Here is a 12,591-nt window from a genome sequence, read left to right on the forward strand (position 1 = left end):
TTTTTATTTCATTGCATTTACAATTTTGATCATCCTATACAAAAAATAAAGACATATCATCTATTTTTCAAAATAAATTTTTTAGATCGACTATTGATTTCAAGGTGTTGACAATTAATCAGAAAATATTGTTAGATTTTAGTGATTAATATTTTCTTATTAACAGTCAAAGTTCTAAAATTAAAATTGATGGTCGAACTAAAATTTTTAAATTTTAAAAATAAGAGAACATATGTCTATATTTTTTTTTAGGAGTTTCAAAGTTACAAATTAAATAAAATAGGAGGATAGGAGGATGAAAATTACAAATCAAGTTAAATAGAGAGACCAAAATTATATTCAGTCAATAATTTAATATTTATTTTTGAGAAACGATTAGTAATTTAGTCATACCCTTAATTCACTATGAATAAAATATTAAGAGAAATAAAATAAAAAAATATGTAAGTTTTATGTAAAAAAAAACATTAACTTATCAATCCAAAAAATAAAAAATAACAATAAAAGGGTATAAAATTAATTTTTATTTGAACAAAGTCACTAAAATTCAAAGAATTAGTGACTAAATTTAATAACGGAAAATCACTTTTTCTTCACTAATTTTAAAATCATTTAATTTCAGTGATATTTTAAAATTACATATAAATTGTTCTGTTATTAATTTCTGTGGCCGGAAAGGAAATTGGTCCAATAATTAATGTTGAAAATTTATCACAAAACATTAAATACATGTCAAATAATATGAATAGTTACTTAAATTATTTTATGGTTGGCTAAAATTCTCCAAGCAGTTTGAGCACATTTAATTGCATTTATAACGTTTGTCGTCAAAAAAATAAGTCAACAAAGTTATAAAGTCTCAAATCAACCATTGTGAGATATAAATAAATAAGCATTTTTTTCACCCAAAAAGCAAATAAGTATTTATAAAAAGAATAAAAGAAAAATTAAATTAAGCTTATTTTATAAATTAAAATTATATAACAATTACAATCAATTTTGAAGAAATTAAATGAAGAGAACTTTTATAAACTAGTTTATGAAAAATAATTGATTTTTCTTCATATTTTTTTTTCTAAAATTGTTTTTAAATTTTCTTTTAATGATGATATTAATACAAACTATAAAGTAATCTTTACCGAAAACAATAATTAATATTTATTGAAAACTTGAGGGCATATAAGATAAGTATTTTTTTCTAAACATAATATATTTCATATTAAAAATCAGGATTTAAATTTTGAATTATTTGATTAAAAGATATAAATGATTATTTATTTTGTTAATGGTTGTTGTTGGTATCATATTTTGACCTTTTTAACTATTAACTTGAGCAAAGAGTATCTAGGAATGAATTTAGGAGGAAAGAGCACTGTGAGCATAATTGAGGCTTGAGGAGGCATGTGAAGACTTCCCCAAAAGTAGTAACAGAAACCATTCTAGTTTGAAATCTGCCAAAGCATAGTCGGGAATGAAACTTGTTGAATGTGTATAGAAGGACGACCACGTACGATATTTGCGGGGGCATAGGACCGAGTCAACTCAGTCCAAAAGGGTATTCTATGATTATTGCCAATTGTCACATTTGACTATCCAGTCAATCAATTAGTGGGGAGGCATCAGTGTCTGACTCACACAGTAAGTACACCAATGCACCAGTTTTTTTTTTTTTAAAAAAACATTTTCATTCTTGCGACCAATTCAATTTTATTTTATTTTATTACTTATTATTTTAAGACTTAAATCTAATTAATGTTAGATGATAATTTGATACATATGTCGGTGTGACACTGACAAGAATATGTTGATATAATTTGAATTATCAGTGTAATGGACTATTATGTTATTATTTAAGGAAGTATGTCAAGATAATATCATCACTTAGATATCACATTAATAATTATTTATGTTAAAATTTTTTTAAAAAATAATGGTAAATTAAAATTATTAAATTTTAAAAAGGTAAAAATCAAATATGCAATAAAATTGTATGGATGAAAAGTAAATTTAAGCCTTATTTTGAATATATATTATTTGATTTGGTCTTTTTTTACATGTTTTTAAGGTTATTTTGTAAAAATTAAGAAATGCAATAAATTATCTCAATTTTAATTAAATAACTATGAAGTTTTCTATTTTAGCCATTTATCTTTCTACTCTATAATAAATGTGTAACTTAATTAAAAATAAGAAAACAAGCAAGAGTATAATTGATAAAAGAGTAACTAATATGATATTGAACTTTACAAACAACACATAAATAAGATTAAATTTTTTAAAAAAGAATGAAATGAGTAAAATTAAGAATTTTAAAAACATTGAATGTTTATTAAAAAAATAAATAATTTAGTATTAGAGTATATCTTCATTGTGACTTTTATTCTTTTAGGAGTTTTAATTTATTAATTTCTTAATAATAATTATTTATAAGAAAATGAATAATAATGTCAATTTTGAATTTTATTATATGATATTATATACTATGTTTTAAAACAATAAAATCATACTTCCAAATTTTGTAAAAATATCATGTAATGCCAATTTAGGGTGAGATTAAAAAAATGCATGATTAAAATTTTAATAAAAATAATTAAAAATACTAAACATGATTGTGATGACCAATAGAGTGGAATGAAAATAGAGACACGGGATGAAAATATATGAAAAATAAATTAAAAATAAAAGTATTTGATTTAAGAAATACAAGGAGGAAATAAATAAGTGAATAAAAATAAGTAAGAAATAGAGCAAAAATATTATTGAGTCTCACACAATTTATTTTCTCTTCTTTCATTTTTTTCTTTATCAAACACACTTATTTTTTATTTATTTCTTACATATTTATTTCCTCTTCATCTTATTTCTTGTTCACCAAATAATATCTTAAGAAAAATAGAAATTCAAGGTCTTATAAATAAAAAATATGATTAAGAAAAGAAATCACAGTAAGAATGGTCAATTAATTTTTTTATAAATATTAATTATTAGTAAAATTAATAAACATTTCACACTTTTATTGCCATAAAAGAAAAACACGACTTTATGTGATTAAATTAATTCAAATAACAAGTTTTACCTAGATATGCATTTTAATAAAAATAAAATTTGGGTGTTAGGCAGGCAAACGCGTAATCCACCTTAATTAATAGACCCAATGGTTGACATAATTTCTTTGAATCTATGCATAAATTCAATAGGTGCTACTATTGTATGGGATAATGAATTTGAATGATTGGATGAATTAATTTCAAGCATATGAGTATGCGAGTTCCATTAAAAGTAGTAACAACATTGGAATCATTATGGTACGAGAATTTGAGGAGGACTGTTGTTGGTGAAGATATATTAAATGGCGCAGAGGATTTTTCTCTCAAGAGAATTAACTAAATTACTGTTGGAAGAAAAAAGAGAGAGAGAGAGAGAGAGAGTGGAGACGAGATCAGAGATGGCCCACTGGAGGCGAATTTCTGGAGAAATGTGAAGCACAGACGATAGAGACTGAGTCTGAGTGATGAGTGAGTGTGAGTCACACTGTGGTTGGGGAAGAGAGAGAGAGATTCGGTGGCTGCTAGCTCGACACATGAAGCAGTAGCAGTCATGTCTTGTTTTTTCTCTCTCATTCTGACAGTCATTTGGTGGGCCCCTACTCCCAGCCAGTGAGGCCTCACGGACGGCACCACCCTCTTTCTCTCTCTAACTTCTTTTTTTTGTGGGATTAAGGTCCTAATACAATTATGGCATAATCATTTTCATACCTGGCTGTAAAGTTCCCTTTTTGAAATACTTTGCTCCTCTCACCACCCAACTCACGTTTTCCTTGTCCCAATTTTTGGCAAGGGTAAAATTTGTTACACAAGTAATACTACTAGGTTGTAGTAAAATAAAGGGATGTTCTATCATTCTACAATCACCCTTTGAATTGAAAGTTCCACCTCATCTTCCTATTAAACATGTTTGATATACTCCGTAGTTAACATAGAGTTAACCATAGCAATTGAAATTATAAAGAATAGAGTAATCACAACCACTCACCTAAATATAAGATTTAACGAGGTTCAATAAATTATTATGTTTACGTCCTGAATAGCATATCAATTGTTTGTATTATTGATGGACAAATAAGGTTACATTAGTGTGTATATATATATAAAATAAAATAGTACAATTTATAATATCACTCTTATGCCATTTTGCGGGGAACTATGCCTCCCGCACCTCCCATCCACGTCATAATAGGTGGCTCAACATTTGACTCGCCTATAGAATATAAGTCAGTATAATAAATATAATTTTCATTTTTTAAGTTAACTTAGGATTAATTCAAATTTTATTGTATGTACCTATTGAGTCACCTGATATTGCATCATTGTTAAATTACCCGCAAATTAAATATTTGATTTCACATCATTGTTAAATTACCCGCAAAATAAATATTTGATTTCACAATTCGATCATTTTTGGCGTACAAAAAGTATAGATTTTAGATTAATTGACTAATAAGAAGGACAATTATCACTCCGTAAATTAATTATAAAGTTGATTTAAATTCAAATTTAAGAATTTTGATTCTAATAGTGTGCCTTAATTACAATCTTTATAAACTTTATTTCAGTCAAACATATGTTTTTAAAATTACATTTAATTGGAATAACGTAACTTATTTTTAAAATTTTTCATTTCAAAAATAATTTTACACTTAAATTTAGTAGTATATATAACATTTTAACCCAACATAAATGTCATGAACACACATTTGGTAACTGTAACGTAGAGTTTTTGCACAACAATATTGATTTTTTTTAAAATTAATGTTATGTTTTTAATTTTTTCAATATTTTATCTATTTTTTAATTATCAATTATGATTATACATAGCATAACTTATCATTCAAAGTTGTAAAAATTCTAAAAATAAATATAAGTCATCCTTAAAAAGAAGTAAATGAAAACTAAATATAATAAAATTGAAATATTCAATATATTTTATATAATAAACTGTCTATCCACAAAATGATAACTTGATAAAAAGATTCCTAATAAAAACATTCCAAGCATAATTTTTCACAAAATATACCACAAGAGCTATAAAAAAATTTATAGATATGAGTATAGTATAATGTACTTAAATTAAAAATAAATCTAAAATAAAACAAAGTTAGATGTTGCATATGAGAACTCAAGTATAATTTGAGTTTCAGCTTCCAAATTTTGTGATTGTGCAAAAGTCCTTCATCCATAGCCAATTTTTACAGACTTTCTCTAATTATTATAAACAATCCCGCATTCCGTAATCTCTTCCAAATTCAGATGGATGAATCTTGCACCTTTCATAAATGAGTACATGATACTCAACACATCCTGAAATTAGTATTAAGTTCATCTTCAATATGTATATGATTTTATAATTTGACAGACATAGGTGTTTTTGTATTGATTATATATCGTGTTGAGTTACTCACCAAACTGCTGTAAGTCACTTTGTATTCATTCAACAGGACTTTAAAAGTGTCTAAGTTAGGAATTTGGTGGTACAAGGAATGTCATTTAGGATAAGCTTTTGGATGAGAGTTGCTTTTGAAGATGGTTAGAAAGAAAACACTCAGTCCAAAATGGGTCATGGTCACTTGATGATTTCTTGTGAGTCCATAAAAATCTATGAGTTCTGTTCATCTAACCAGTATAGTTGGGTTCACCAAATCTTAGTTGTATGTAATAGAGTGGATGTTGTCATTGTTGTCTAGCAGATACCAAGTATGTTCTAGTTGATCCTTCCATCTTATAGCAAAGGTCCTACTCACTTCACCATAAGGCTACATTTATAGTAAATTAATATAAGTAATACTGATGTGTTATATCATGTCATGTTTATTTGAGAATGGTCTTGAAATTTCTAACCTGATCCTTAATATGAATTGTGTTGAATATTTCATATGATTTTATGTTAATCTTCATCATTGTCTTAACCATTTCATTCCAATTCTTTTCATCTTCATCCATCATTTCTAAACTCCATTTACAATATAAAAGTTACTATTATTAAATGGTGAAACATAAATAAACATATAAAAAGAATAACATCTCAATAAGCTCAGTATACAATTGTATCAAAAATTTGTTCATACACTAATACTAGAACACTAATCTTTTCATTTTCTTTGGACCATTCATAAAGCTCCATGCCGATTAAAAGTAAATTAGTATAACTATTTGTAGCAAAAAGTAAAATACTAGAATACTAATAATACTTATTTTATGGATTAATTCAAAGATGATGATAAAAGAAAAGGAGTGTGTGGATTGGTAAAAAAATGCTCATTTTTTCTATTTTAAGAACCATAAATTTGCTTAAAGCAGTGGTATCTTTTAAGTACTATACAACGTATGAAAGAAAACCAACAACCATAGAACATGATTGCATGATTGATTATCATCTAATTTATACATCTTAATTGATTGAGACCAGCTAATGCAACTAAATTGATTGAGACCAACTAATGCAACTAAATTGTAACCATTGGTACAACTAACTACATAGCTACTAGAGCTTCATATGACCTCTTATGTATTAGGTGCATTGTCACTTTTATGAAAATTTTATAAAACCATCATATATGCAGCATTACAAAAACAGAACTGTGCCACCAAAGAGTTTTACTAAGAACTACCATTAACCTCATATAATGTACATGACCCACAAGGCCACAAGGCCACAACTATATACAAAAGGATGCACTACCATAGCTTAAAAACACAAGTATAGTTTTAACTTCCACGTGCATAACCGCAAATCAAGCAAAAAAATAAAAAATAAAAAACAATAACCCTACCATAGCTTATGAACACAAGCTTCATTAGAGAATAACAAATTCACCTCATAAGGGTTTAGTAACATTTAGCACCATTATCAATTTCAAACAGGGTGACCAACCATTATGAACAATGCAATATGTGAATATACTCAATTCGAAGGCTCTTATATATAAAGGGCCAAGGTCAACTAGAGTTGAATATTGTAATATTGAAAAAATGTTCATGGTTGAAGCAATACCATCAAGGTCAACTAGCACATTTCAGTCACATTTTCAGGAACAAAGAGCACATTTTCAGGAGATACTAACTTGGGGAGAAAGTCGCGAGGGAACAGGCCTCGAAACCAAATAAAGCTTCAAGTCGCAAGGTATCGAGAAGACGAAACAATAACGACGTCGTAGTAGAATGCATGGAAGCATCTTTGCGAGTGATGATGGTGAGTCAGAGTTGTGAAGGAGAGGATCGTTGTGAGGGTGAGAGTGAGAGCTCTGGTGAAGGGTGAGAGTGACAATGAGAGCAAGACTAAAGCGTCGCAGACAGAGAGAGTGAGAGTGAGCGCGAAAAGCGCGAAAAAAATATTATAAATATGATAACACAACGTCAATTTTTTTCCAAAAATTGATGTTAAAGTGACTTCGTTAACATTAATTTTTGGAAAACCGATGTTAACGAAAGTTCATTAACATCAGTTTTAAAAAATCACATATTAATGAAATCATATTATTTACAATTATGTGACCACATTTTTATTTATATTAATTTTATATAAAATTAATGTTATTCTAACTATGTTAAAAGTAATTTATTTTTGTAGTGTCAGCTTAATTGGTGGTTCGGTTGACTTGGTAGAATTGCAATTTGAACTGTTTCTCATAATTGGGTAGATTTATACTACTACTTAGTAGTTAGTATATATAAAGCGAGAAAGAGAAAGAGAGAGAGAAAGTGGTCCGCAGAGTCTATGGCTGACTGACCCTCATCAGAGCAGCCGTGTTAGATAAGGAGAGAAAGGAAGAGATCTATCTATCATTCTGTTGAGAAAGATATTTTTTATAAACTATTATTCCCTTCTCTCTTCATTTAACTCTCTCGTTCCTAACTATGACTTTGCTTTCCGCGCGATTCACATGTTAAACCAATTTCAATTTCTTCCCAGACACATATTCCTTTTCTTTTTCCATGTTTCAAACATTGAGAAAATCAATCGAATGAAGAAAATGATTATCCATCTATCTATATGTAGTCTTCTTTCAATATATGTGCCTAGATATTATATTATCTTAATCTCTTTTCCCAGCACAAGCACCGGTAGTGGCTAGCTTCTAATAACACGCTGCTTTTTTGGTTTTATATATATTTGTTTTGGCAGTACCTTCCTCAAAACCACTATTGTTTCTGGAAATTTGCCATCATAGGTAGCTCTAGTTTAGGACACACAATTTTTCTTCTCTTCAAAAATGATGTCTGAAGAAACCTTTTCTGTTCCTCCTCCCAACTCCACCATCAGAGCCACCTCCTTGGTTCATCATCATGCTCATGTTCAACCCCCAAGCCCAAGCCCAAACCCTAATCCTAACCCTAATTCAAATCCAGCTAAGAGAAGGAGAAGTCTACCCGGAACACCAGGCAAGTGATTAATTAACTAATCTCTTTTACTCATTTTTTACTAACAAAAAAATTCTTCTTGATTTAACTAATTGCTAGTTAATTTAATTATATATAAAAATAATATTACTAACATGAATTGTATATTAATATTATATAAGCAGATCCAGATGCAGAAGTGGTGGCTCTTTCGCCAAAGTCCCTCATGGCTACCAACCGTTTCTTATGTGAAATTTGCAACAAGGGTTTTCAGAGGGACCAGAATTTGCAACTGCATAGACGTGGACACAACCTTCCATGGAAGCTGAAACAGAGAGCGAACAAAGATCAAGTGAGGAAGAAGGTGTACGTGTGCCCTGAGAAGAGTTGCGTGCACCATGACCCCTCAAGAGCCTTGGGGGACTTGACAGGGATAAAGAAGCACTATAGCCGAAAGCATGGCGAGAAGAAGTGGAAGTGTGACAAGTGCTCCAAGAAATACGCTGTTCAATCCGATTGGAAGGCCCATAGCAAGATTTGTGGGACTAGAGAGTACAAATGTGACTGTGGCACACTTTTCTCCAGGTTAGCATTTCCACATAAACATACTATATACTATATAATAATTAATACAATTCCTTTAATTAATGTCTCATCATCTTATAATAATTAATTTGTTCTTTTAATTAGTTCATCTTCCATGATTACATACAGTTGCAATTTAATATTCAGTTAATTCATTAAACTAGTACATGCTTGTCAAGAAGTCTAGTTCCCGTGATTGATCATAAGTGCATAAGTTGTTGTTGTAAATTTTCAAGTCCTCTCTTTGATTCTCACCTATAAAAAAAATATCTAATGCATACGGGATGATGAAGGAAACAAATTTCATACATGAAATGAGTAGTAATTGAGAGAATATTTGTTTGGAATAATATTAAATGAGGGTTCTTAATTGATGTTTATTTATTGTGTGTATATCTATATGTGCTAACAAATCAGGAAGGACAGCTTCATAACGCATAGAGCTTTTTGTGACGCTTTGGCTGAAGAAAGTGCGAGGGTAACAACAGTTCCAGCAGCTTTAAGCAACTTGAGAAACGATCATCATCATCATTTGACCAATGCTCAAGCTTCGAGGATCCCTCAGATTAATTTTTCAGGGTTCCACTCATCAGATCAATTATTCGGTGGTGGATCATCAGAAGCATTATTGGCGAATCATCATCATCATCAACAACAAAAGCTAAGGCTACCACTATGGCTGGATCATCACCAAGTCAATAATAATCCTCAAGTACTTCACCACCACACTCTTAACAACTTCTCAACAAAACCAAATGGTTTCACTACTAATTCAGGTTCAGGACCAAACTCTGTGACTGATTTAGTTCAAACAATGGACATGTTTGGGTCACAGACAGAGTTTGTGAATTACCGTTACCCAGAAGCATCATTTGGAGGTGGCAATGCCAACGTGTCTGTGCTACCGCCACATGAACTGAAGCAAGAACAAGAAGAAAACAAAGAACACTTGTCGCATAGCGGAGCCTCTTATAATAACTTGTACTTGAGTAGTAGTGATATTCAGAACCCACCACCTCATCATCATCACTACATGTCAGCCACCACACTGTTGCACAAAGCGGTTCAAATGGGATCTTCAAGGTTGATGAACGACAACGTATTTGGCTCCATCTTGGGCACCACCACCACCAACAGCAACAACAACAACGTTGTTGTTGAGGTTCAGAAGCTGAACGAGTTGGTGAGTGTGGAAGCTGCTGGGTGCACCAACAACAACCTTGGAGGTGGGTATTTATTAAACGACTCAAACAATAGTAACTCGTTTGTGGTTGTGAATGGCACCAACAAGGGTGGTGGTTTGGAGCACATGGTGATGCCGGTGGATGAAGAGACACAACAAGCATCAATTATGGGAAAGCAATTACACTCATCACTAAGCTCAAATAACAAGAATCAACAACTTGGTTTAACAAGAGATTTCTTGGGTGTTGGAGATCATAATAATAGTATTGACTCTATAAGAAGACCTTTTCTTCAACAAGACCTTGTTGAATTTAATGCAATGGGGTCAGCCTCAGCCTCAGCATCAGTCATGAACCTGCAGAGCCAGTACGGTGGACACTACTGCTAGTGTTAGCTATAGTTTCAGTTTCAACTTAATTTCAAACTTTCCAATTTATTGAAACTGTATCTTAGAGCTAAAGAAACTAGTGAAGTTGTGTCATAGTTATATATATATAGCTAGCCAGCTAGTAGTAGCCGCTACTCTCTTATAAACCGAACAGTATATTATACCGAGTTAGACCGATTGAGAAATTAATTAAGCAAGTTATTGAGTATATTTTTTATTAGTAAATGTTAGTTTTGTTAACTCATGAAAATTTGAATCCGTGATTTTTTTATTTTTTTAATTATTAAATTAATTTTATGTCTCTTAAATATATCGATTCTGGCATTTCATGCACAGTAAAACGTGGTGGCCGGAGATTTCACGTGTGATATCATACAGGGGTCTCGTGAGTTACGTGGGGCCGATGCATGTGAGAAGGGACAAAAGTAATATATATATATATATATATATATATATATATATATATATATATATATATATATATATATATATCAGTCCAAAACTCAAAGGGTGATTTGATTCTCCGTTATGGCCATGCATGTCGATGGATGGATGAAGCAGTATCACTATCTTTATCTTCTCTTTTTACCAAGCTAGCTAGAGCTAGAATTTTTTCTCTGACGTGTAACGTTGATAAAACTTTTCATTGTTGTACAATTTAATTACCTGGTGGCTGTGACCTAGTTCTTTTTTTTTCCCCTTTTCAGTGGCCTTTTAACTGTGTAGGGCGTGAAATGCTTTCCATCGTGAAATAAAAAAGACTATATATAGAGGTAATTAAATGCTTTCTTTTCTATGATTTCGTTACCTATGTCGTCCTTCTAGTTGTAATTTTACTATATATAATTTTTCTGTAAAAAAAAATCACATTTCATGACTATGAGTGGTTACAACACATGTGAATTTAATTTGAAAGAAGAATAATAAAATTAAAGTTTAATTTTAATATACTACTAATATGAATTGAAGAATTACATTAACTTGTGAATAATAGCTTTACACAGTTTGTGTCTGCATAATTGATACTAGTTTCTTGTAAAAACTAAAAAGTAATATAGATTTTGTTGACATGTCATACTAGTTTCGTGTAAAATGCCTTAATACAATTCATATAGTTTCGTGTAAAAATTATTTTGAACTAAATAGTTATGCTCGTTTGTGCATAACTCACAACAAATTAACAATATTCTGTTAAGGAGAAAAGGGGTAGTTTTATTTTAGTTTTTGAAATTATGTTATTTATTTATCTATACAAAAATTAATTTTATTTTTAGTACTAAAAGTATATATAATTTTAGTTTTAAATTAAGATTTGGATATATGAAAAGAAAAGAAAAATAATATTGAAGAAAAGAAGAATTTTTTTATTATTTAAAAGTTCAATAATAAATAGGAAGTTTTGGAGATACTTAAAAGGAATTAATCCGTGTCACTCACTTTAAATAATAAATTTTGTTTTCCTTACGTAATGATTGAATGAATAGTTAATGAGCGGAATAGGACAAGAAGATATCACGTGAACCAAAAAGAAATAATTAAAACTAAGGTATTTTGCCTCTTATTTTGAAAATCATAAATAAACAGAGCAATTTATTATTGTTACTTTTATTTTCATTCAATCTTTATTACAAAGGAGAACAAAATGGGATTTATGAATGAACACTACAGTGGAAATGCTTTTGGATAAATTTGACTTAATTTTAAGAAAAAAAATGGAATCAATAAAAATAAATAAATTTAATTTAGTTTTTCTGCACCAAAAAAAATGTTTTGTATTTTTCCTTCGTCAAATTTAAACTAGAATAACATGATGGAAAACACGCTGATTGAATTTTTTTCATAGAATTTGAAAATATTTTTTATTTTTTAAAAATTATAGAATTCAATATCTAGCCTTTTAAATAAAACATTATACTGCACATATTAGTTAACCATCCTTGCTAGCGATATAAGGTCGTATAGTGTATGTGTGTGTGCGAAACAATATTAAGTGAGAGTACTGTTTATATTTGTTATCATAAAAAAATCATACAAGCATAA

At 29.7% G+C, this 12,591-nt stretch overlaps 1 protein-coding gene across 1 annotated transcript; it reads left to right on the plus strand.

Moving 5' to 3' along the window:
* The first annotated feature begins 7,725 nt into the window (after positions 1–7,725).
* Positions 7,726–10,740, plus strand: LOC100817691 (zinc finger protein BALDIBIS). Its single transcript, XM_003539064.5, has 3 exons — positions 7,726–8,435; positions 8,579–8,978; positions 9,396–10,740. Exons 1-3 carry the CDS (start codon positions 8,267–8,269, stop codon positions 10,549–10,551), a joined length of 1,725 nt encoding a protein of 574 aa, XP_003539112.2. The 5' UTR covers positions 7,726–8,266; the 3' UTR covers positions 10,552–10,740.
* The last annotated feature ends 1,851 nt before the right edge of the window (positions 10,741–12,591 follow it).

This window comes from Glycine max, chromosome 11, assembly GCF_000004515.6.
Source record: "Glycine max cultivar Williams 82 chromosome 11, Glycine_max_v4.0, whole genome shotgun sequence".
NCBI lineage: Eukaryota > Viridiplantae > Streptophyta > Magnoliopsida > Fabales > Fabaceae > Glycine > Glycine max.

Excerpts from the sequence above, each read along its gene's own strand:
- LOC100817691 (XM_003539064.5), top strand. The coding sequence starts at position 8,267 with ATGATGTCTGAAGAAACCTTTTCTGTTCCTCCTCCCAACTCCACCATC. Across the intron at positions 8,436-8,578 it reads AAGTCTACCCGGAACACCAG|ATCCAGATGCAGAAGTGGTG; the intron begins GCAAGTGATTAA and ends TTATATAAGCAG. Across the intron at positions 8,979-9,395 it reads TGTGGCACACTTTTCTCCAG|GAAGGACAGCTTCATAACGC; the intron begins GTTAGCATTTCC and ends CTAACAAATCAG.